Source organism: Medicago truncatula, chromosome 4 (assembly GCF_003473485.1).
Source record: "Medicago truncatula cultivar Jemalong A17 chromosome 4, MtrunA17r5.0-ANR, whole genome shotgun sequence".
Classification (NCBI taxonomy): domain Eukaryota; kingdom Viridiplantae; phylum Streptophyta; class Magnoliopsida; order Fabales; family Fabaceae; genus Medicago; species Medicago truncatula.
Window position 1 is genome coordinate 31,028,276 of NC_053045.1, and position 27,697 is coordinate 31,055,972.

The window sequence follows — 27,697 nt, forward strand, 5'->3', positions numbered from 1 at the left end:
TTAAAAATGAAGTGCAAGAAATGTTCGAGTAAATGAAAAATAATTATGGCAATGTAATATTATCAGATCCAAGAGTAAATTCTACAACCTCAAACTCAAAACATTCAATGCAATCCTTCATGTTTAATCCACATTCTAGCTGCTAATATACAACTTCAAACACTAGATAGAATAGGCTTGGCTCCTTGAAGCAACACCGGAGGTTCCAACCTAAGAAAGAGGGGTCAGCTAAAGTCCGATGTGATGAAAATATGATATGCATAAAAAATTTATGTTAGGAATTAATCCTTGTAATATATGTAGAAAATGTGATTTTAGTGTCTCCAATACGAGCTGGATAAGAACTAAAATGAATGTTACACATGTAGGGACTAATTTCGATACCAACAAATTTTGACAATGACTAAAAGAAAAAAAGTGGTACATTTGCAAGTATTAAAAACAAAAATTAATAGAACTAAAAAAGAAAAGTAGTATACTTACATGGATTAAAATCATATATATATATATATATATATATTACTTTTTTATTTTGCCATTAAAAAAAGGTATACTTTTTTTTTAAATAAAAATTTCAAAATTCACAAGTGTTGGATTAAATGAAATCATATGCAGGGGTAGGGATATTGCATATTATATGCAGGAGCTGGGGTTCGAACCCCAGACACTCCACTTCTCCACAATTTAATTGTGTGAGCTCTAGTCACTAGGTTACTTGACAAAAAAAAAAAAATATATATATATATATATATATGAAATCATTGCACGGTGAGAACGAGCATTTATGATAGATAAAGATGCAAGTTTTTTCTTTTCCACTTCATGTAATATTATCAAGAGAAATGATATTTGAACATCCATTTTGTGACAACTTTTGCAACAACTTTCTCTCTCATACTCACATTACTTTTTACTTTATCTCTTTATTGCTTTGATTTTCGTGCAAATACCAACTTTTTCTTTGTAAATTATGGTTGTCCCAAAAGTTGTCAACCAAATGGTTGTTCAAATAACACTCCTCTATTATCAAAGACCGACTTTTCTATCCTTAATCATGAAGACTCAAATACCATGTCAAGGACTAACCATTTTAATAGACTACTATATCAGGTCGAATTCTCTAAAAAGTCAGATTAAACCTTAAAAAATCATATAATACAAATAGATAGCTCATGCTATCTATTTCTATGCCTATATGTCTCATGTTTCTTGTACTAGTTCAAATTTTTAGTTTACTTGCTAATCGGGAATACCAAACATTCAATGATCATGCCAAATCTAAAAACAAACTTATGACAGGTAACAAGCCAAATTTAAGCCTTGAATATTTTGAATAGACCAAATAAACATACACACTGTATTTTAGCCTCACCTTTGTTTGACCTCGATCATTCCAGTGCCTATATGAATAGGTTTACCCATGATTATGCAATCACTCACTCCTTCAATTGGGTCACCCTTCCCACGCAAGGATGCATCGAAAAGATAGTCTGTTGAACTCTCAAATGATGCAAGCATTAATGCACTTCTGCCCATCTTTTGAATTCCATGTCTTGTCATTCCAAGGACTTGACCCTAGTTTGATAAATCACATAAATTAGTAGAAATCTACATATTTATCACAAACACACATGGGACTTGTAACTTAAACTATTTGGCCTTATAGTAATTTTCAAATAACTCACCCTGACAGTCATCATATCTGCTAGAAGCATAATATGGCGTACGTCTATACTCATTCCATGCTGTTTCATTGTATACTGTATCTGATCAATGATACCATATCTGGCAGCCTCAATTCCCAGAATGTTCATCAATTCAATGATATGATTAGTAACAGTTTTATGTCCATCAACCCCTTCAATTCCCATAACCTCTTTAAGGCCCTTGCTGACGAGAAAAAATGAATACATGCAGATTAGAAAATGACGTTTAATGATTTTGACAATTAACAAGCAGCAATATAGTGGAATGCTGTGAAAGCAAAATATTACTTCAGCATGACAATAGTTTACTTTATTTTTTCACTGCTTTTCCTTAAAAGCATACACAGACAACAACATAAAATTAGAAGTCGACCTAGTTTTCACTAACCCCAGTCCACCTTATTCTTACAGCACCCGACTGTCCCGTCATTTTTTTCTTTGGGCCCAGCAGGATAATCTCCTCTCTAATCATATTCCTGATTTTCATTTCACGTTAATCTGAATATAAAGTGATTTTGTTACACTTCTATTTGCCACCCATCACTTTATATTACGAAAGAAAATGAAGTTCTTCTTCATCCATATTTGGTGAAAGCTTAAGCAGAACCAGTGATGAAGCAACAATAATATTCCCAGTCAATATCATCCTGCGCCTAAGCACACTTCTGCTGCATTCTTTAGGTGCAACACTCATTCCCTCAATCAAGAAAAACTAATGCAATAATATAGTCCAATAAGGTATACAAGGAAACATATGCCATAGTGGAAATTAAAAGTACATAACAAAATACAGAGGATGAACTAACCCTTCCGCCAGTAAGGTGTACTTCTCAGATTCTTTACCACTATTTGTTTTTATTTTTTTTATTTCTAGGACAGTTCGTTCGACAGTTTTAACTCCCTGCAAAGAAGAAAAAAGAAGTGTTTTTCCATCTGAATATAAAATACAAAGCCAGACAAAACAAACACTGTATCAACTATCAAGAAAGACACACACACACATATACACATACCTTCACTACAACTGATGGAAGCAAATTTTTGAGATTATTAAGTTGAAAAAGGAGTTCACTTCGGCTAGACCCTTGGGGTTCCACTTGAAGCTTTTTAATATCCAAAATCTTAACATTCTGCAAAAATAAAAAAAGCTTTCAATATTAGCGGCATAAATGGAATAGAATAGAAATTCATAATTACAAGATGTACTCTTCACCTCTGGCTTCAACTTCAGTTTTCCAGTCTGCAAAATTGATTCTTTCACAATATTGGCATCTATATTCAGTCCTGCCTTTTCGATTATGCCCATGTCCAGCGAGATAAAAACTGCCGCTAATTTGTTAGAGTAAACAACTTTAATACTCTTCGCAACCTGTATAGATTGGAACAAAGTGATAGTATCTGAGATTAGATATTTCAAGAATGGACTAGAAGATGGGTGGTCTGGCAATGGGGCTTAACAGAAGGGTAGGTCAAAGCATCAACATGGATAATTGGCATTCCTGCTATGTTGGCACCTCAACATGCTAAACGAAAGGATGGAAACAGTAGTCTTACAATAACACATACATCTATTTATGATTGATAACTAATCTTTTGGTGGAAAAATAATGGTTGATAACTAAAGATACAATTCAGGTAACAAATTGATTATAATGCTCAAAAAAGATATCCATTCAGCATCTTGAGGAAGAGTATTATAAATATTATTTTCGTATTTGTAATTTTCAATCGTATATTTTGTAATGATTAGTGATTATAGTATTGAGAGCGTTAAAGCATAGTCTATATAGTCAAATCAATTTTTTACTCTTTTCACAGTTAGAATAATACTTTAGAATTGTGTTTATAAGTGGGGGAAATCCTCACCACACAAGCCGGTTTTGTGCGGTTGTATTAGGTCCAACCACAAATTCTAAGATTGTATCAGAGCCTCCTACAAGACTCGTTGGGCTACCTGCTATCAGGTTTCCGCTATCGGGCCACTCACCATATACATCCACGCACCAAGTCCAATAGTGTTTGGTGTGACGGGGTGTTTTAAAGAGTCTCACATTGGTTGAGAGATGTTGCTTCACACAAATATACATCCTTTACATGGTATTAGAGCTGGTTCTGATTTTGTGACATTTCTCTGTGCTTCACTATTGTTGCCGGCGGCGGCATTTGCCGCCAGCAGCACCACCTATTAGTATTGGTTTGTTCCTAGTTAATTTTTCCCACAGATGGATCATATTAGTGGTGAATTTTCTTGCCACCTATGATGATCAATCCGGAGGTGACTCTTTTCCCACATATGGATCATATTAGTCGTGACTTTTCTTCCCACCGACGACGATCAATCCGGTGGCGACTCTTCCCGCATATGGATCATATCTGTGGTGACTTTTCTACCCACCGACAAACAATCCAGTGGCTCTTTAGCTTGAGGGGAGTCTTAAGAATCAATTAGTCAACTAGTATTGATTAGCTTTTATTAATTAATACTATAATTAATAGTATTCATTACGATATCTATTGTAGTCAACTCATATGAATATAAATATACTATCAGTGTGGTCAATTAGACACATAACAACTCACACAACTACATACCTGGCCTAAATTTGTTTTTTCTATGCATCCTTTCACTATCTTTGCAGTTTTTGCATTATCATCCCTCTCAAGTATTGCAGTAATGATCGGTGTCTTAATATTGGATGCTCCATTTATTATTTCTATGATGCGAGGAACTCCAAGAGTAACATCTAATAAAAGATTAAGGAACAACATTCAAAACCAATCAATGTGCAACAGAATGCTGAAATTCCAGCAAGCATTTGGCAGAACATTAATGATCAACATATGGACAACATAGTCAAAGAAAGGATACTCATGCTTGCAACCCCAGCAAAGTGAAAAGTTTTCAAAGTCATCTGAGTCCCAGGTTCTCCAATACTATGAGCTCCAATTGCACCAATTGGAGTTCCAGCCTCGATTTTTTTTAAACGATAACGTGATAGACAAATATCTAGAAAAACCTGAATAAAAACAGCATATATGAGGGAATCAGTACCAAACCAATACAAACAAACACATGAAACGTAAAGAAAATATGGAGGCAAAACCTTAAAAACAAACAGAAGGTGTAGACCTCAAGAGTTCCCTTTTTTGTAGAGGCAAAAATGATCGTATTTATTGTGAACAAACAATTACATCAACGCACAAGAATTGACAATGACACTAACAGCTTAAAACACAAAGGGCCCGTTTGGATTAGCTTATTTTAGAGCTTATATAAAACAACTTATGCAAATAAATAAGTTTTTAAAACACTAGTTTAGATTGTCCGTTTACATTAGCACTCTTTAAACAGTTTAGATTGTCCTTTAACTTTCTTATAAATTGGGGTGGGCCTAACTCAACCGTACAAAACCGGCTTGTAAGGTGAGGGATGTCTCTCTTTATAAACTCTAGCTAGGCCTTATCTTTAATCTATGTGGGACATGGTTTTCCAATACACTTCTTCCGTACTCCCTCTGTATTTTATTATAAGTAATTTGCAATATTCACATATATTAAGAAATGCAATTAATTTTGTATTGCAAAGATAAATTATGAATGGTTTAACAAAATTATCCCACATTAATAACATGGGAAAAAGATCATAAGAATTGAAAGAAGAGAGAGTAATAAAAGGTAAAGGGCGTGATAGGAAAAGAAACATTAATGACACATTGGTATTGTAAACTGAAATATAATAAATCATAAATATTTTTTCCAAAGTAACATAATTAAATACAGAGGGAGTAAAACACATCCACGACATTGAGAACATAGTATCAAAAGAAAAATTAACAAGTATATTTAACATAAGCAAATTAGATTGTTAAGACTTGCTTATAAAACAACAAAATTAGAATGACCAAACGGAAGCATAAAAGAATAACGAAGGAGAAACGTTAAGCCAAGACCATCAAATAAATACCTCTAGTTGTCTGCGACTGATTCCAGATATCTTTGGAAGAAAGTTCTTCAAATTACTAGAATCGTCCTCACCGATACTTTTTGTTAATGTTGTATTTTTTTCGACAAAAGATTGTAGAGATTTTAGAAAATCAGCAGAGAAGCCTATGTCTGATGTTATATCCTTGTCTGAAGCATTCTTCTCCACTAACATAGACATGCCAACTTCTGAAAGCTTCTCGTGAAGTACTTTACACACATCTGAAGAAGATAAGATTACATCATTGCCATCAGCGGGACATATGGCCTACAATTCATAGACAGTGGAATTCAGAGAGATATAGAAGAAATTAACAAGATCCATCTTCCTCAGAAAATTGCAAGAGTCAAGAAAATATGAAACTAAATAAAACAACAAAGGAATCTTTTAAACCTTGCTTCTGAGAAATAACCGATCAAAATTTAATGGTTTTCCATTTTTTCCTTCCATGCCTGCTGGATCCATGCCATCATCACCATAACAAAACTGAACAATACTACCATTGGTATCTCTTACGGTGTAATCATAATGTAAAAATAAGTCTTCTAGAGCTTTCATTAATCTACGAGACATATATCCAGTGTCTGCAGTTTTGACCTGCAAAACACAAGCAGTAAAGAAACTTATAAAATGGACTACAATGTTTGTCGTCCCGGTAAATGGTAAAAAATTAACTAAGAGGCCCAACAAACCAAAGTTAACGCTCCATGTATGTTTTTACCACGATCAGTGACTTATGCATCATTAATATTTGACTTTACCAATTTCTTTGTTTATAAAAAGATTTAAAAGGGTTATAGGAAGGCCTTATTGATCCGATTTTTCTACAACCTAGGTAAATGGTAATGACAAGGAGAGGCACCAATCTCACTTTGCTTCACAAACAACACCGAGTATAAGTAAAATGAAATCCAATTCTACAGCCATAAAGTAACAATAAACATTTGAACTGGTAAAGTAACAAAAACCCTTAATTCTCAATTGAGAAATTCAAGATTCAAAATTATGACTTATAGGATTAGAATCATACAATAAAATTATATTATTATTAATTGAAGTGCACTAATGACCAATTTTACAACCGTCTTTGACTGGATTTGAACTTCATCCCTTCATATTACAAGGTCAAACTCTTACCACTGAGATGACACCTCATAGATTAGAATTAGAAAATTAGAATATTATATGAATTAGCATTATTCTACATACCATACACAGACGTGAGTAGCTTTGGATTTAAACCCAAAAATCACAAACTCAATATGATATCAAAAGCGATTCTGATTATGTGACCAGCGGGGTTCATCGTACCCACAGTCAGCCACCACCAAAGAAGCTTCCCAACAAGTTTTCATAATGTTCCATCACTTCTGCATATCTTTTTTGTGAGCCCCCTAAACAGTTTGTCTTATGTTTCTAATGACCATTTTCCAACAATTCATTTTCCCAGCAACACATCTCTTCTATGCTGAACCCTTCTTCGACGCACATCATCAGCCATGACTAGCATTATCATGATCGTATTAAGGTTGAAAGCCCAACCACCTAAATGACACCATCATTGGAGCAGCCATGTGCACCAACTTACAATTAGAGCCTGGCCACAACTTCACTATTTTTGTGCTCATCTGCTGTCAGCCACCACTACTGTCGGAAATTTCAGCAAGTGGGTCCCATATTTAGGTAAGCTGGCTGTGTTTGCAGCCAATTTTCCTCTATTATGTCATAATTTCGGCATGCTTTCAAGTTCTACACCGTCGGATCATCCTTTTGGTGTGTTCATATTTTCCTCGGTTCTAATTCACTCCCTTCACTTCTATCTGTAACAAGATGTATTTGTTGAAATATATTATAATCTCTGTATATATCGCATAGGGATATCATATCCTATCATATCGTGTAAATAATGATAATGTTTCCTATATTTATTTCCCTGATCCTTATATATACAACTCTCCCGCTGGAGGCACATCCAACGACTCTTCTGTCTGATTCTTTAGGCACAGTCCTTGACCCCCTTTACTCTACAAGGATTTGTAATTTTTTGGTACTTTTGCAGGTCAGGGACGTGTCTTCATGAATTAGAACACAGTTTTTGGCCTCATTTTGTCAACGTTCAGTGCCATTTTCTCGATTCTTTGACCCATCATGGAAAGTCACTCCGACTAATTATCAGTCCTATTATTTCTATAGTAATTACTAAAAGTTCCCAATCACAAGGGAATGGGACCGCCAACACCCTCCTTTAGTTATCAGTCCATTATGTCCTTTATGTCCCTAGGTATTCCTTCAACTACGTTTCCGTTAGCCGGTTAACTCGGATGATGATTCTGTTATTACCATTACTGAAGACATTGTTATTCTGCAGAACCAGAGTTTAAGATGGACAATTGGCATCAAATGTGAGTCTAACGGCCTTTATTAACTATATCTACTCCATGACGTGTTTGTTCTACCATTGGTCCCCCCTCTTACCATACATACTCAGTTGAGTAAGCATGCTCTTTCCAACCTCTAGAAGTTTGTGCAAAACCTCTCCTAATCTGCATTATGAGTCATGTCAACTAGGTAGTTTGTTTCCCAATCGTGTCAAAAAACGAGTTGGGAATTTACTTTGATATTTGTTGTTCTTCTCTTGCTATTTCTACTCCTGGGTCTAAATACTTTGTTACTTTTATTGACTATTTTTCACATATGTGGTTATTTTTGATGCAAAATAGGTTTGAATTACTATCCATCTTTGAGCACTTTTATTAGGAAATTAAAACACAGTTTGGTATTCCATATACTCTTTAAGTAGTGAAATCACATATTCCAAACAATATGCTATCTTATGTCTCCTCTTTGGTATCCCATTACATTATTCTCATGTCTCCTCTTTCTACTTTCTCTATAGACAACCTACTATTTTATAAATTGTATGCACACCGCATATGGTGCATACCCTGCCCTACCAATAAACCTGTGTGGTCATGCTAGACTCTTCATTGGTACCACTTTCTATCAAGAGTCCCACATCGGATAGGAGATGGCCTGACAACGTGTTTATAAGTGGGGGCAATCCTCACCTCACAAGCCGGTTTTGTCGGGTTGTGTTAGGCCCAACCACGATTTCTAAGACTTTCTACTTGTAACTCGTCTCCACATTATATTATGCTTGTCTGTCAAAATATATTATTTATTTGTCTTTATATCACTCCAAAAATCAAGGAGTTGACTGATTGTATTCTCTTCTATAAAAGGAGCCCATTTTCATTCATAATAATATACCACCCATATTATTTTCTACATTGTCTTTCTGCTCTGTAGTCTGTCTCTACATCTTATTTGGAGCAGGTGTCCTCTTATTAGCTCTTCTTAGTCTGTCGACATTTCCATCCAACTGAGTACATTTACTGGTGCTTCAACCCATGTTTCTCTTCTCCTCCACACCTTCTCCAGAGCAAGTATAGCGTTATTGTTTCTATTTTCTCTACAGTACACCCACCCGTAGTAACAAACTTGAAGCTCAGTAATCTTTAGCTAAAGGGTATGCTAGAATCATAGATTAAGATTTAAATTGGCAAATCATATCAATTAGCATTTATTGTATTTATTGTACATGCTATTATAAATAGAGGTGAGTATGGTCTGAAGTTGTGTCTGAATTAGACACAAATTCTACACCTTCAATAATTTCATAACCACACGAAAAACATGCACCATAAATCCATTCTCCATTAATTATACTAAATATAAGTTAGTTGGTTTTAGTAAAATTGTACTCAATCTATAACAAAAATATAAGCAAAAGGATCCAAAAGTTCAATTGCATTTGGTTCAAAATTTAGACCGAAAACATTTAACTTTAGGGATTTATTTTGCTTATTTTTTGTTACAAATACTACCTCCGTTCCTTTTTAATTGTCACATTTTGACATTTTACACAAACCAAGACAACCAATAATTGCTACTACTTTTGATGCAATAAGTTATACTTTTACTATAATGACCTTATTCATTTAATATATTATTTCATATATTTCTCTATCTGCAATAAATAATTAAGGGTAATATTGATAAAACATCATGTAATGTTGCATTGAACTTTGAAAGTGACAGTTAAATAGAAACAAAAAAATTCTCCAAAAGAGACACTTAAAAAGGAACGGAGGGAGTAGTAAATTTGTCACCCATACAAGCCCATTTGAGTTCATGATAAAGTCTCTCCTTAAAATTACCATAGCACTTACCCGAACCTATAACTTTCAACTGCTCATGTAATCAAACAAATTATTGATTAAAAATATCTTATGCATAATAAATTCAAAATATGAACCCTACCGCTGTATCAACGAGCCCTTCTCTCCCTCCCATTGTATGGAAGAAAAACTCAGTAGCTGACAATCCAGTGAAAAAGGAATCTTTAACAAAACCTTTAGCCTGCATCAAGAGTAATATAACAGTTCAAAATGTAGGACAGCAGCAAACTCTAATGCATTATGAAGGTGAGAACAAAAAACACATGTTTACAAGTAGAGACAAACAATAAAATGACAGTTATTGCTGCAATATGTAATACAGATTCAACGATCAGGTGAATATACAAAAGCAAATTTACTTTGGTCTTAATAAAAACAAATTTATGTGTCACGTCACGTGGAATAAAGACATTGTCCAACAAAGATAATTTACAGTTCCTTGTCAATATATAACAAGGATTCAAAATGATGATGATGATGATGATGATAAAGAAATCCATCATTAGCTTCTCAAATCTCCAACTTTAATGTTAGTGACATAAACAACCGTGTCTGTGGTGTACTGTGCTGCGCACATCTAAGAAGTTAACTAGTTTATATTTTTATTTTTTTTGGGATCATGATTAGGAGTTATCCTTAGTATATATCATTTTTCTATTATACATCCTAAACATACAATACTCACCTAGTAAATTTTATTTAAAAGTTTATACCGTTTGACTAATTATTGTAAATAGACCTTTATTTAAACATTGCAGTAATTTAGTAATCTAACCAATTTGAATATCTATGATGCAAACAACAGATGTTTTGTTGACGTAATTTGTTTCCATCAAAAGACCAAAAAATTTCCTTTAGTCATTTCTCACATAATCAATCTCTCACATCAACAATTATATGTGCTATTTAGGGATGGCAATGGGTACCCAATGGGTAGGGTACTATAGTACCCATCCCCATACCCGCGTTTGTAAAAAATACCCGTACCCTCGTGGGCAACAACTTTAGTGCCCTTCCCCATACCCTATGGGCACCTAAGTGCCCATACCCGCACCCATTACCCGCATTTTAACTATGAAAAAACAATAAAAAAACCCACAATTGAAATAAAACTATGATCCAAAAAATTTCAAATCAACTCATAAAATAATATGAATCGTAGTATTTAGCCAAATAAAAAACAATATGTATCGTAGTATTTTGCGGGTACCCATCAGACTTGTATCCAATTGTCATCCCTTTAGAAGTATAAGATTCAAGAAATAGTTACCTGGAAGCGGAAGAGATGGATAACAAAAAGCAACGAAATGCAGGCAGACTGAAAAGATTCAACGCAGCAGAAGGCTAGGTTTAGGTTACTATAATAAGCAATTTTTAGGTTTAGGTTTAAGCTTAAATAGTTAGGTAAATTAATTAATTAATATATAAATTATTTATTATATTATATAAATACATATGTGCGGGTTGCGGGGATGGGTAGTATAGTGCCCATACCCGTGTCCGTACCCTTTTAAGTTTGCGGGTAATTACCCGGACCCATGCCCATACCCATGATAGCGGGGATTTACCCTACCCATTGCGGGTAATTTTTACGGATACCCATCGGACCTGGGTCTAATTGCCATCCCTAGTGCTATTGCCCGCCCAAAGAATTGTGGGACAGTGTCATTGAAATGTATAAAGATCTTGGGAATAAAACTTGCTTTTATAAACCATCATTACAAGTTAGAGAAATTCAAAAGGGAGCTAACAAACAACGTGATAAAATACTTCCGCACTTTAAAGAAGATACGGCAAGACCTTGATATATACTAAACTTACAAATATAAGTAAGCAAAGGATGCCAAACACCATCAACAAACAGTGGAAGGAAGAATATCTCAATTTCTTGCATCTAAATGAGTAGCTAGATGAAGTTTGTGGCAGAACCATTAGGAGAGCAACCTTAGCTAAATGAGATCTTTGCAGAAGTTAGAAGAGAGTAAACTCGCAGAAGTGTGATGATGGGAAAGGGAAAAGCTAAAGTTTAGTCAACAAGACAGGTAAGACAAGGCTGAATTGGATTTTTGGTCCCTTAACTATTTTGCTAGTATAGCTTTGGTCCCTTAATTAAAATTTGATTTATTTTGGTATCTTAACTTTCTCTCCGTTACACATTTTGGTCCTTTATGTTAGTTTTAATTCAAAAATGTTAGGGTTTCTTCATCTTCTTCCCCTCTTCTTCATCTTCATATCATCTCCTTCAACCTTCAACAACAAAAATCCCAGGAAAATTTCAGAAGAAAATGAAGAAACCCTAACGTTTTTGAATTAAAACTAACGGAAAGGACCAAAATGTGTAATGGATAGAAAGTTAAGATACCAAAATAAATCAAATTTTAATTAAGGGACCAAAGCGATACTAGCAAAATAGTTAAGGGACCAAAAATCCAATTTAACCTTTACTAAACTAGTAAGAAAACTTATGCGCAACCTGAGAGGATCATTTACTTATGGGAACTCCAGGAAGATGAGTTTTATTTGCAACTCTTGAGGCTTACATTGATGTTGTTTGTGCAAGAAGAACTACTAACAAGAATTCAATACTAGGTACTTTACTTGGAGGAAATCTAGTATCTTAGAGGAACAAAGTAGAATGTGGGGCTTGTTCTAATGTTGAAATCGAGTTTTAGGCTATGACACAAGTTGTTTATTCTTACTTTGGCTCAAAATAATTTGGAATGAGTTGACGAGTAAATAAGATGTGCCTATGAAGCTATGTTATGATAAGAAAACAGCAATCAGCATAGCTTATCTACATGATCGAGCGAAACGCGACAGGTGGACAGACATTTTATCAAGGGAAAAGCTTGATTGTGATATGATTTGAACTCCACATGTAGCCTCAAAAGGACAACCTGCAGATATTCTAACCAAAGGATTAAGTAACCGAATTTTTGAAAAAATTGTATCCAAGTTATACGTAGCTAGCTGAAGGAGGAGGTGTTTGGTCAAAGTATACAAATATCTTGGTCAAGTATCAATGACAAATTTACCCTAGTATCACTAAAATTCTAAAACACGAGTAGTATCGGTGAAATAGTATAATATATTGTTCTGGATTTCTTTTTAGTAATGAAACAAATTGCTCAATTTAAATGCACATATACTTTTTTATTCTCAATATATATATATATATATATATATATATATATATATATATATATATATATATATCTTAATAAATTTTATATATCTCTGTGTGTGTATCAGTATCGGTGCCCTATATTTTTTACATTAGTAGTGTCGATGTGTGTCGAAGTTTGTGCTTCATAGCCTCTCACCCACTCTCTGAAATCCCTCACCCTCTCTTCGTTATAAAGTTGTGAACCAGTGCTCTCTAAAAGCTCAAGCCTCTCTCTCTGGTTTGACTGTGAAATCGAGTGCTCTCTGTTGACACCCTCGTCTTTTATTAGTGTAAAGCTCTCCCTCTCAGTGTGCAGCCCTCTCCTTTTGTTGTTGTTTTGCCGAATAGATTTTTTTGCTATATGGGCCATATCTATATTTATCCCTATCACTTCGTATTTCGTTGACAAGGGAATTCCCAAACTCTGTTTTTTTTCTCTATCACTCTATTATTTCATAGGTCTATATTCATGTAAGAAATTATGATATGATCTGGGTTATGATCATCGCCACCCCACCCCCCTCCACTTGATCTTAGGTAGGATTACCCATTTGCCAACATCAGTAGCATTTGGTCACTAATCACAACTTTCAGCCGAAGAAATACAACAATGCGAAGGAACTAACCAGCCTTTCTAGATAGATATGATATGTAAGAAATATGTTAGCCATCTATTATTTGTCAAGTTACTCATGATTTTATTAACATAAATGCAATGTGGAAAAAGTGTAGAAATCAAAGAAAATAAGCAATAAAGCGTGAGTAGGAAGGATTGGGTTTTACATGAATACTAATAATAGAGTTGTAAATCACAAGAACTAAACATACATCAGGGGTGTTCGCGTGTTTAGGGAAATGAGGAAGATTCCGATCTATGAACCCATTAGTAGCACGACAACCTCCAACCGACTGTTGACCAACACAGGCAACCATTTGACAGATATTAATAGGAGATCCTTTGGAGCCACACTGCGACATGATCAATGGACTATTCCGCCAGTGTAATGTTTTCATGCAAACCTGGGAATATAAGACATTATAGACAAGGAGAATCAAAATAAAATAGTTTTTCTTCCTACAAGGTTCAGGGTACCTCATACAAAAACAAATTGTGAATATAAGATTTGCCATTTGTACTCAGTGGCGAACATGTCAAAATACAAAGACATCATACTTTCTGAAAAATAATGGATTACCTTCCCTGTTGTATCACGTAAGCCATTTAATGTACCAAATATCTTAGACTCTAATGTCTGAGCAGCATCACAACCAGGTAAGAGTTCTAGCTTTCCACTATTGAAAGCTTCTATAAAACCATCACACTTCTTGTAACCATCATCGATCGTTTCTTCTTTCCCTTTGATCAGTTTATCTTTAGGTTGGACGTCATCAATGCCTATCGAGAACCCATGATTACCTATCCACCGAGCACTACATCAAAGCAAAAATGTTCATCAAAATATAAGTTGTGTAAATCAAGCCATCAAATGGATTCAAAATATAACATCAAAATGCGTAGACTGGCAGCTAGCTATCAATAGAAGTTATATTTTAATAGATGCTACCTCTGCTCACAAGTGCTTTGTAAGCAAAATCAAACCCTGACTTTGCAAAAGGCACTTCAAGTCCTCAACGGTTTAGTCAAGCTTGCTTCTTAGTTAAGCAACCCATCTAAGGTTTTTATTTTGAAGTTCTGGCATTTTATGATATTTAGACAATCAGTTTGCAATTAAAGCAAACATAATTACCTTAATTTAGCAAGACGGTTCATGCAAGAAGCAGCAGCATCTGATTTATAATCTCTTAGTAGCACAGAGAAAAGTCCATCCTTGTTGCCATTTCCTGAACACAAGCAAAGGAAAGCAGGTAACCAACTAAAATGCAAAAGCATGAATCCATCACAGGTAAACAAAATGTGTACAATTAAAACTACAACAACTAATTCTAACAAACTAAGCTTGCTAAATTGAAAATAACTAAACCACTGATTCATACTCATTATCAAATGAGCATTCCAGTAAAATTAATGGTTAGTTGACATAATTTTTAAGAACTCGTGAGACTGGAAAAAAACTTTCCAGTCTCAATTCTACATTGTAGATGCTAATGTTGAGATATTGATATTTAATAAATAAGATCTGTATCTTTGATGCATCCGCTGTATCAAAAACAGCAGACAAGATCATCAAGAAGATGGATGAAATAGTTCAATTTATTCTATAATTTAGTTATTAGCCTATATGGAACATCATTGATGAAAGGTAGGACAACCAGCTGCATAGGCCTTTACTTGCTGCAGGATATTTCCCTAACCCTGAATTGCAGTATGGTCCTAATTTTAAAGCTGATTTGGAAGTTATGAAGGGTCAAATGAGTCTTTTAGAAAGGATGGTGAGTGATCCAGAAGAACAAACTACTATTGATCTTCAACTTGAACATTTCAAGTTGCAGCAAAATATGTTTGCCAAGCCCATGGCTATCAGGGCACTTGGAAAAAAGACTCCAGGAGCTTGGTGGGAGTCTTATGGAGAAGAATATCCAGAGCTGCAAAAGTTTTCAATTCGTATACTAAGTTTGACATGTAGTTCCTCCAAATGTGAGTGTAACTGGGAGCGCTTTTGAAATGGTAAGAATTAAAAATGTGGAATTTGAATTGTAAAATACATATTTACTAGTTTGCTCATCATATTTGCATTTGTATGTATTAGGTCCATACAAAAAGAAGAAACCATTTGAAGAAAGAAACAGTGAATGATGTAGTTTTTATCATGGCAGATGCAAAATTATCCAAGAAGAAACTATTTCAGAGACCACTTCAAGAATTAAATCTTCGTGATGTCTCATCAGATAATGAGTGGATTGTGGAGGAAAATGGTACCCCAAATTCTGTTGAAGATGATGTTAATGTTATTGAGGATGACATTGATGGTGTTCCACTTCCACCCCAAGAAAAGATAGGGAAGCATCTTAATAATTTGGATGGTGAAGGAAGTGGACAAGTTGGAGATTATTATCAGTTTGAAGATTAGGTGTTCTTGGTGTTTTTTACTAGTTCTTTACTATCTTTAGTTGTTTTGTTTGAGGCTTATGCAACTATGATGTTATGTTATGTTATGTGAGCTATGCTCATGAATTTTAACTTAAGTATTTTAAGCGTGATTTAATGTTTTCTTGTTCCGACTTATGCTTTTTTATGTGCATATTTTTGAGATTTATGAATTTTGTATAATCTTATGATTAATGTTATGATATATAATTTTGTTTCCTGTTACCGATTATTCGTAAAATCTAGATTCTGACTACCATGATGTATACTTGAGTTCATTAATATTCATTAATATTTAGTCAGTCTTCTTGAGAATACCATTATGAAATGAAATGAGCAAAAAGTTAAAAGAAAATTTGGAATGACTAACCTAAAGTCACCTTTCCAAGTTGTCCGGAGATTAACTCACTATTGCGAAAATAAACAAATCCATCATCCGGGCACATTGTTTTGAATTCTCTTTCCCTATCATCAAGCTTTGAGCCGTAATTTTTCTCCTTTACAGTGAGGTTCACATAGACCCTCACATTTGCATGTGGGCGCAATAAAATGCTAAATAACTGTTTACCACTCCAGAGTTCAACTGGCTGCAAAAAAAGTAATTGCAGACATGAATGTAAAGACCCAAACAAATATATGCATACTTTCAGTATAAATTAGCAAAACATGATTGAATCATCAGACAAATTTTTGTTCATATGGGGCTTATAAAATCAAGGATGAAAAACTCAACACAGCTACTAATCTATTCTTGGCATGAAAGACAACGCTGATTTAAAAGAATATGCATATATATACATACATACACAGACACACATATACAAATCTTAGCCATTAATTAAAATAAAGTAACACAAGGAAGAAAATAACAGAAAGGAGATGTTATATTCTCCTTAGGGATCTCCCATGGTTTTGAAGATCCTCAAAGCAAAATCAATATCCCAGAAAGTTATTGGAAAAAGTATCATATTTATAATCTAAGATTCTCACCTTAATAATTGCAGGAGTTGGCAAATCAATAGGATCCATACCATCCCCCATGTATGAGCAAATAAGTGAAAATGAAGAACGATCATAAAAAGTATCTTTCCTAGTTATGAGAAAGGAAGAGGTTAAGAAGTCTTGCGTAGAGGCAACTAGAATTTCCCCATTTTTTGGTGTGCACAAATTGTTTTGCACCTGAAAATAAGCAAAATGTCCGTAAGGTCTACTGAAATTTACAAATAACCGAATGCGGCGTCTTCAGATATCTACAATTATTGACCATCAAAATCTTTATTGAACAAATAACAGAATATATAAAGGTGTAAATAATGGTAGTTAAACAATATTTAACAGAATTCTTCTAACCGTAGTACATCTTGGGAATTGCTTATTTTATTTAAAGAAATTTTCAATCAAAAAGTTGGAAAGGAAGCATTTAGCTGAAAAAGTTATTTTATATAAGCAAAATCAAATGGAATTGTAGTTATACCTATAAGCATATGTATATGAAAGTGTTATTTAATAAAAGAATTATGTAGTAAAAAAATGAACCTATAAGCATTAAAATAGTCAAGTTGCAATCCAATAAAACACGGGGGCAAAATTGATCCTTTGATTTTACCGTCATCAACAAAAGAGCCTCTGTTCGAGCCTCCTCAGTCTGTGGAACATGTAGGTTCATTTCGTCGCCATCAAAATCAGCATTATATGGATTACATACGGATTCATTAAATCTCAATGTTCTCCAAGGCATAACCCTTGCCTGCATGTGCAAAAAGATATTAAAGCAATGCTATCCAAATTAGATGATATTCTACATTTATATTTTGATAAATTACCCTATGACTCATCATAGACATTCGGTGCAAGCTTGGTTGCCTGTTGAAAATAACAATATCTCCATCTTCTATATGGCGTTCAACAATATCACCAAATTTCAGTTCATCGGCACGGCGCGTCCTACTAGAAACTCTCAAATTCCTGCAAAAAACAATTGGCTCTAAATAAAAGATAATGTGGCAAGAAAGATAAATTTGGCTTGACATAAGATCACATAGGAAAAAAATGGAACAGCACTAACCATGAGTTACCTCCAGCCTCTTTAAGCATCCTTGCACCAGGATACTTATCGGGACCATTTCTCACACATTGTCTCAACTTTTCTATGTTGTGATGTGTAACACGCTCAGGATAAGTCAAAATGCGAGCCATATGGATGGGTATTGCAACCTAAAGCGAAAAGGTTAGAAGGCATAAACTTGAACCTTGAAAGAGAGAAGGAACTTTCTTGTATTATTGATTTCATCGGAACTATAGTATTTTCAATGAGCATAGCTTTGTTGTTATGAGTGATAAATATTTGTATTCTATTAGTTATAGGCTTGTCACTTGTGCTTCATGTAAAGAACAGAAATTACATCTGGCAAAATTGAAATGTCTTACCTCAGTAATCTTTAGATTAGGATCAGGTGAAATAACTGTCCTGCCAGTATACTCAACACGTTTTCCAGACAGATTGCTACGAAAACGACCTTGCTTCCCTTTAATGCGCTGAATAAAACCGGTTAAAGACTTGCTCATTTGAGGATTGTATGGTCCACCTTTAACATCACTATTTATGTATTGAGCAACCTCGAATTGAAGCATAAGATAACCATCCTGAACCAAAATCATCAACACAAGAAAAAAAACAAATTACATCCTGGAAAATCCGAGAAGAAATAGAAAAACCAAGAAGAGAGCAAATAAATGTACAGCTCCAAGCAAACTGCAAAACCAATGTCTAGACTGTATACATTTCAATTCAATATTACAACAGGAATAAATTCTATAGTTCAGTATTATCAGTTTTAACAACAGTGACAATCAAAGCCTTTTACTGCTGGATGGGGTCAGCAACAAGAATCAAAGAACACCATAATGTATAGTCGAAATTATCAACAGTGGACGCACTTGTGTGTTGTGTAGCAAAGGGTTCAGAAAAAAGGTTTCGCATTATCAATAGTGGACGCATTATGAAGAATCAAAGATCACCTTTACAATTTTTTATCACTTACAGTGTCCTACTATACCTGATATTTTTGTGTCTCGACTGACTCTTGTTGCATGATAGCATTTGCCTGGATTATTTTCTTTAGCTTCTCTGTTATGTCATTTTCATTACTGCCAAAAATCAAGAGTAAAATCATAAGCATCAATAATATTATTTTGAAAGAAAAAATGAATGAAGCAGATAAACAGAAAAGGGATCAGATTTGGAATAATCCAAGCCATCAAATCATTTTCTTGTGCAACTCCTTGGCACAAATGGACCCTCCATTATCGTTCCAATTGTGACTATTGAAAAATATCCCTTCCCAGCTGAACTTCACATTTTGAATGGTCCCAATGTATTCTGTAACAAATCACATTAACTCCTCAAACTAATGATCTTTGCCCTCCTGGATGAGGCCAGGAATTCCATCCCACTTCCAAACGACTCTCCAAGACAATGTCAAAATTGCTATTTAACTCGTAGGATCGCATGATTTTACAATCTTAGACATTTGGAACAATCTGAATTGTGTGCAAGATTGCATTTTAGGTAAGATCATTTTGGGCAACATGGCAGATTGTAAAATTGCTTCTTTTTTTTAGATATCACCCATTTTTCTGTTCCAGATCCAAGTCAAGTATGCGCAACCTGATTGATTGAAATCCTTCAAAACCCTAAAATGCAGCCAATGAACACTCACATGTTTCTTTCTTCTCTCTTGCACAGCTCAACACTCTCTTGTAGTCACACAGCTCTTTGCCTCTCACTATCTTTCTTGCAGTCATGCACAGTTCTCAACCTCTCAGCGCTTCTGTTGTAGCATTATGCCTCTCACATTTCTTTGTCACTCACAAGTCACAACTCTCTCTGTTTCCAGGGCATCTCTATGTCTTTGTTGCAATTCATGGAGGGTGGGAATAGGTTAGAGGCCGCTAGTACTAGCAGTAAAGCTTTGGCTTCAATGGGAGGATCAAATGCAAGTGTGGAGAGTGTAAGCAATGCAGTCAAACACAAGATCCTACATAGGATGGAGGGAGGTGAAAGATCGTAACACGACTCTACCGAAGGGAAAAAAAACACTATTACACATACACACACATAACCATAAAAACTATCGTACATGAACTAAAACAATCTATAATATTTACTAAAATAGTATACTATTTTTACCATTATTGACACTTATTTTTTATTTATGGTCTCTAGACGCAAAAATCTTCCAAAAAGTTTTTCTGAGCACAAACGGGGTGTGGGATGGCAACATGGTATTAGGGTGGATGGCAATGCAAGAAAAATGTAGTGAAAATGTGTATATAGGAGGTGTTTATCGATTTAAGCACCATTTAGTATGCACCAAAGTTGAAGAGCTAGAGTTGTTCCAAACTATGTTGTCAATCCCGGATAAGGGGCGGAGTGGTCGACCCAAAAATCAGGATAGAATGGTAGAGGAGAGCAGGATGGCCGCAATTTGAAAATTTTATTTATATTTATTAATAAATAATTTACACTATACTTATCATAATATTTATATGCTAAATGCTTTATTATTATTTTAGTTTTTTTATGAAGACTATTATTTAAGTATTTGTTTGTTTTATTATTATGTTTATATTCAATTATAGGTATATTATTACTAAATAAGTTTTTTTTTTATTTGTGTGTTAATACTACTTTTTTTTTTTTCCAAAAGTTTAAGGTAAGACCCGACTTTTCTTATGAATGGGCCTTAAGGGCCCAAACTGTCTGTCACCAAAATATGATACATATATTATTATAATTCAAAAATTCAAAACCTAAAACACCAAAGAGAAACATGACTAAATATATTTTCACAAACGGACTAAACATATTGTATTTGAATTTAATTTGTATACACCGATAGTGTAAAACTTAATTACACGTGCATACAATCAAATCACGTCATGTAGATATTTGTGAAGATTATTTTAAAAACTAGCCCACAAAAATGGCACTATGATGTGATTTGATTGAACGCACGAGTAAAAAAAAAATTACACCATAAGAAAATATATTAATTATTAGGTTACTTTATAAATATTATTCAATTAAAGAATAAGATGTATGTGTCATTATCATGTCGTTATTAATATTTAATTAGACTATTAGATTAAAAAAGTGTATACAAATAAAATGAGTCTTTCTCTTAAAGCCATTTTACACCTAGAGAGGCTCCACTGTCGGAAAACGAAGAAAAAAAATACCGTCTCATCTTTTTAGAGGCTGATGAGTTTCTGACAGCATGTCGAGTATCCATGACGTGTGGACAGTGGCCATTACGTATCAGAATTTTAAAAAGAAAAAATGGTGTTTGAAACTCTACTAATACATATTGACCATGCATCGAGACGTATCGGTGTATGTGTACGCACAGAAGGAAATTGTGTATCCATGATTATGGAAGGTTACTCTACTAACAAGTTTAAAATATAGTCATTGACAAGAACTCCTCAAAGAATCGGATAAGTTGCATACGGGATTCAAATGATAAGCTAGCCAGGCTAAACATTAGTTAACTGCAAAATATATAATAACTACAAAAGAGCATATACAAGAAGACTTCCATAATAAGAAATAAAAGAATATAAAATTATAAATATCATCCATTAGTTAACTGTAAAATATATACTATTGATTTAAAAACATCATCTTTTGTTACCTACCTTAATGAAAATTTATTGATGAAAGATGGGACAGATGAATTATTGCACATACATTTGCATGTTGTAGATCATTATCTTAATGCTACATCACTAACCTAATTTTTAAGCTAATAAGCAAGGGATGTATGCCTGACTAAGAAGTAAGAAGGATGATGGGAGGAGGTATGGAATTGGAGAATAAAATTGATTGCAGCTTTGAGTATTTCAGGAATAAAACAGGGTTTTTTAGGGATGAAATAGCTCAACTAGGACTTAAACAAGACATTGGCACAGCAGTGGGAATCTTATAGTTGTGGCCGCAAAGTTGCAAATTTTTGTTGTTCATGTGTTGAATTTCATTTGTAGTTCTGGTTGTGAGTGGAACTTAAGTGCCTTTGAGATGGTATGATTTCAAATCATTATGGATACCACTATTGAAGGGGTTGAGTAGCACAATTGGTTTGAGCTAAGGGTTAAAAGAGTTGAAGGAGTTAAAGAACTGGGGTTCAAACCCTGGTGAAGGACAAAATATTAACATATAACTACTAATGTACTAACATTTTCCTATCCAAAAAATAATTATGGAAATTATTATTTAGTAAATTCAGTTGTTCATAGTGTGTTAAGTAACTAAATTTAATTTTGTAATGTTTAGGTCCACACCAAGAAAAGAAACCAATTAAATGCAAAAGACTATGAATAACGTTGTGTAAATGCAAGATTGGGAAAAGTGAAGGTTGAAAAGACCACCGGGCTAAACATTGAAGCTTTCAATTTTGATGATGATTGGTATCCAAATGAGGAAGAAAATGAAGGTGTGGGCCATGTGGCTATGGTTGATCCAAATGATTATTTGATTCGAAGAAGTTAGTAGTAGTAGTGCTAAATTAACTGTACCAGTAGATGGATTGGATGTTCCTAATGTTGCTAAATCCTCCCTGAGCTAAGCCTTTCAAACTGTTGATTCATTGCTGCAGATGGCTTAGAACTAGTAGTGGTGGTGGTGGTGGTTCGTTATCAACTGGCTTTTTCCACTCTGATACTCAATCTGATAGTCATCAACACTTATCAAATATGCATCTATCTATCAGAGTTCTATTGAATCAAATGACAAAGAGAGTGTTGAGAAAATGATGGCTTTTCAAATACGAGATGGCTGGCAACCAATTCTCTCTCTAAAATTCGGTTATTTCTCTCTGCTATTTCCCACCCCCTGGTCCTTGTTTATATCATTTCATTATACACTTGTCCTCTCAAATATCATGTTGCACATGTTCATATTTTGTTACACTCGTCCACAATTATATCCCCCCTACACCTAGCAGCATTCATATTTTCCACGCATAATTCTGTGACCAAATACTCTAGCCCGCTCGCTCACCATCTTTTCTTCTATAATACATGTGTAAAAGGCCCAACAGAAATCAAATCATGATAAAGGGAGAGAAATACATAAATACATCCAAACTGGCATTTACCTCTGTCCATCCATCATGACTGAAGGTCGGATAACTATAGGTGGCACAGCAATGTTTGTTATGATGAGATTCTCTGGTTTTTCAGCAATGTAAAGTAATTTACAGTCCTACAACAAAGAGTAACAAAATTTATCAGCTTGAGGTTAGAGTAAACCTCTGCTTGGCATTCATAATGTCTTAGAACACAAGAATACTTACTCAAAATGAAAGAGAGAAAGAAAAGCAACCCAAAAACATCTAAATTAGTATAAAAGTCTACCTCGCCATGCATCTTTTTAAACAATTCAAGAACCACGACAGGGTTAAGAGGTCGAGAAGTCAAGTCGTTGCATGCCCTATAATTGTTTATATGAGGAAGAGCTGATTGGAGCTCTGCAACATCATCATTGTTAGCCTTCGAGCAGTCATGAACAATGCTCAGGGTAGGCTTATTGTGCTTTACTGCACCTGTATCACAAGATTCATCACCAAAATCATCATGCAGATAAAAAAATATTATCTCAACATTAATTAAGCCATAAAGTCATATTCAATCCTCACTCCTATGATGGCTATGAAGTAGGGCACATCTGTACAAGTTCTATAATAAATTTTAAAAATAAATAAATAAATAATAAAAAAAAAACTTTTAAAAAACACATGTTAACATATATTTTTCAACTAAAAAATGCACAATTAAAAAGAACAAAGAAACAGGCCTTGGTGCAAATATTTGGCTCTTATAAAATAATGTTATGTTTCTTTTGATAGGGGGGAAAGAGAGGAAGGTTGCTTGCTTACTACTCCCTCCGTCCCAAATTGTATGTCGCTTTAGAAAAAAAATTTGTCCCAAATTATATGTCGCTTTACAATACCAATGAAATATTTATGTTACTTTTCCTATTATATCCTTAACTATTAATTACTCTCTCTTCTTTCAATTATTTCATTTATCTTTTCCATACCATTTATTAGGGATAATTTTGTAAAACAACTCATAATTTCTCTTCCCCACGCAATATTAATTACATTTCTTAATACGTGTGAAATTGTCAAAACGTCTTACAATTTGGGACGGAGGGAGTATCATGTAAGCCTTAGAGAAAAAATTTGTTCAGCCTCAAGCAATGCAATCCCTACCATGGAAGCTTACTACATGTTGAGCCCCTGATAGCTACTTAGCTTATAGCATCATGCAAACTGCTATCCAAGCTAACAACAGAAATAGAATTTTATCAAATCTCTGATCCCAAAACTGTTGAGGCAAGCATGATCGTATCTTTTAAATGCCAGTTAATATCTTATGTCATATAAAGGTTGTTCACGTCTTCATAAGATGTTAGGGATCAGGATTGATGAAAGAACAATCTCATTGAATTGAATGAACAAAAATAGGGGAGAGGTATCTCCTCCAAGGATTTCCCAACGGATTAATCCTCTGACAAACTACTGTCAAATGTACTGAATGAGTTCCCATAACTGATATTCCCTTATTTAATATGGAATCGGCTCCTAAGGAAGTGGAAGCAATTATGTTTCTATCGAATAAGGAAATTAAGTCGCCAAAATACTACCTTCGTAAACAATTACAATGTTGAAGTCATTAGAATCAAGCATGAAACATACCATTGATATATCCACATCTTGGGCACTCTATTTGTTTAGCAGATTTAAACTTTTTCATTATAGATTCAAGCATATTCATCTTCTGCAGCCCATCCAATTTGGGGTTTCTCATTTTCACCAACCATTTTTTACAGTCTTTTTCAGGAAGGAGAATACGAGCACATTTCTGGAAAAAACTTCAAACAATGTCATATAGTTCAAGCAGGGTATTAAGAAACACAAATTCAAAACAACTACGTACTGAAACCTGAAAAGCATGCATAATTTTGTATTACACAAATGTAGCATGAAAAAGAAAGAATACATGGGTAAAATAGAATTTCCACATGTAATGAGTATGAAATCCATAAATGGATTTTTACACATTACAACTAACTTTGAATGAGTTGTGACCTAACTTTTTTTCAATTTTCTTTTTGTCTAAGTACTACATAATATATGTCTATAAACACTAAAATTTTCAGATAAAATAGCAATCATGTTTGGTCACGCAGCTCTTTTTATAAGTTGATGAAAGCAACAGACTACAAAAAAGCATAAACTAAACAAAGCTCAAATTTGAATCAAGATAGCAATGTCAACATTCTTATAAATTTTCGCTCTTTTCCTGGTGCAAATGGAGGCTCGATCCCAAACAAGGAAAATTGTCCCATTATCACCAAGTGGATGACCACCAAACCAAAGGTTTAATGGTACTTTGAGTTAGAGTTCTTACAGCAGGAAACTTAACAGTTCTTCAAAAGACTAATTCCTAAGACTAAACATATAAAAATAGTGTCATCAACATAAGCATGCTCTGTAAGTAGTTATAAGTAAATTTGATAGAAATGACTAAAACAAGAGAATCATTGTATTGATGAAAATAAAGCAGAAAAAACAAACTCCAGAGTAGATAAGGAATATCTGAAGATATGGATACCTTACAAATGCACTTCAGTATTTTTACAATTGTACTTAAGAATCCGACATTGAAAACAGGTTGGGCAAGTGGTAAGTATCCGTAGTGCCCTTGACAATCAGTAAAATTCCCGTGGCATGTTGCACAGGAAGGACTACTCTTATTAGCAGGGCCCTGAATTGCATGAAAACAATGTTCATTATTATAACATTCTATTCTATGCAGGAAAAGACATGTGCATTATAAAAGGAAAATACACATCAAACAGATGAAAAGTCAAAACAATGTATTTTATCAACCTAACTTCAATTAATGGAAAAATAACACAAAAATCCATACAAGTTCCAAATGAAGATGTTTTTAATCACTTTTTAGGTAACAGTCCAAAAATCTAAGAACACCAAATATGCCAAATACTTAGGCTTTGTTTGGGAGTTTGGAGGGGAAGGGAGGGGAGGGCTTTGGAGGGATGAGATTAGAGGAAAAAATAAAGAAATCTTTCAAAAAAATTGAGTGTGTGTTTTTCTAGTGAATGATAAAAGAATACGTATGGTTAATATACTTTTAATTTTCCAAGTGTTATAACAATATATATTGGATTTGGAAAATTTACCAAAACCCTCCTCCAATATTTAGTTCCCCCAAATTAGGGGGATTTTGTATTATGAAGAAAACTAAACCCCTCAAAGCCCTCCCCTCTCAAAGCTCTTCATTCTTTCCACTTCTTTCTTCCTTGTTTTTTTTCTAAGCCCTCCCTTCCCCACCCCTCCAAACTCCCAAACAGAGCCTTAGGATCCCAGGACACTAAATGTCACTCTTAGAAATCGTGGTTGGGCCTAACACAACCCCACAAAACCGGCTTGTGAGGTGAGGATTACCCCCACTTATAAACACATTGTCAGGCCATGTCATATCTGATGTGGGACTCTTAACAGTCACCATTGGCAAAAGCAACCTAACCATTAAATAAGTAAATCTAACCTTACTTGAGACCTATTTGGATTGGCTTATTTGAGCTTATCTACTACATAAGTACTTGTGAGACTTTTTCATCGGAGAGCTTGTGGAAAAAGCTTGTGCACATCTATCTGATGTTTTCAGCTTATATTCATAAGTTTTTCATAATAGCTTATGGAAACAGCTTTTAGGTTATATAAAACACTTATAATTTATTTTTATTTTTATTTTTTGTTCTAAAGAGCCTAGGAGCGAAAGTCACAAACGCTAAATGGAGAATTGCAACTTCAAACCAACTTCCCCTGCGTAACAAATCAAATGTTACTGCAGTCTTTTACCATCTGAGTTGCACTCACAGAAAGAAAAAAGAAAGAAAAAAAAAATGTTTAACTTAATTTCATCTCTTGTTGTACAAATAGCTCATACATAAACACTAATATGACAAACGCTAATGCTTATCCAAACATAACCTAAGAGTAAAAAATTTAATAGAATTGAAGAAATAGACGGTACCAGCCGAGGATCCAACACGCCGCCATCAACGGCTTTTCGAAATGCATCATAGTAGGAATCTTTCCACACTTGAGTTTCACCAATGTTGATAATATCTGTATCCGATAGCGTCGAAAACGTAATTCCTGCACTACAAAAATCAAAAAACAAAAATCAACAAAATGAAAATGAATCAACGAAATGTGATGAATGATGAAGAAATTGATTACATTTTGCGTGGTCCTGTATCTTCGATGTAAGGTTCCTTAGTGAAGATTACACCGTCGCTTTTTGGTTTATTCATCGCCGTTGAACGGAAATACGGTTACGCGACGGCGGCGGTTATGGCGGAGAGAGGAATTAAGGTAAAGATTGGTGACGGCGCTGTGAAGTGTGTGTGATAGTGACGAAGGTTTCAGGGTTTAAGAAATTTGTATGTGGCGGTGA

The 27,697-nt window shown here is 34.3% G+C and overlaps 1 protein-coding gene across 1 annotated transcript; it reads right to left on the reverse strand.

The window, feature by feature from the left end:
• Positions 1 to 27,697, reverse strand: LOC11412126 (DNA-directed RNA polymerase III subunit 1). The gene is made up of 27 exons (XM_024781856.2): positions 27,481 to 27,697; positions 27,272 to 27,401; positions 25,823 to 25,975; positions 24,904 to 25,069; positions 23,558 to 23,745; positions 23,299 to 23,405; positions 19,198 to 19,288; positions 18,569 to 18,784; positions 18,207 to 18,355; positions 17,965 to 18,106; positions 17,748 to 17,888; positions 17,132 to 17,320; positions 16,512 to 16,728; positions 14,844 to 14,937; positions 14,292 to 14,526; positions 13,924 to 14,115; positions 10,012 to 10,110; positions 6,082 to 6,285; positions 5,671 to 5,955; positions 4,576 to 4,723; positions 4,299 to 4,450; positions 2,920 to 3,075; positions 2,720 to 2,836; positions 2,513 to 2,607; positions 1,686 to 1,890; positions 1,373 to 1,575; positions 1 to 210 (listed from the first exon to the last, which is right to left on the reverse strand). Exons 1-27 carry the CDS (start codon positions 27,552 to 27,554, stop codon positions 156 to 158), a joined length of 4,203 nt encoding a protein of 1,400 aa, XP_024637624.1. The 5' UTR covers positions 27,555 to 27,697; the 3' UTR covers positions 1 to 155.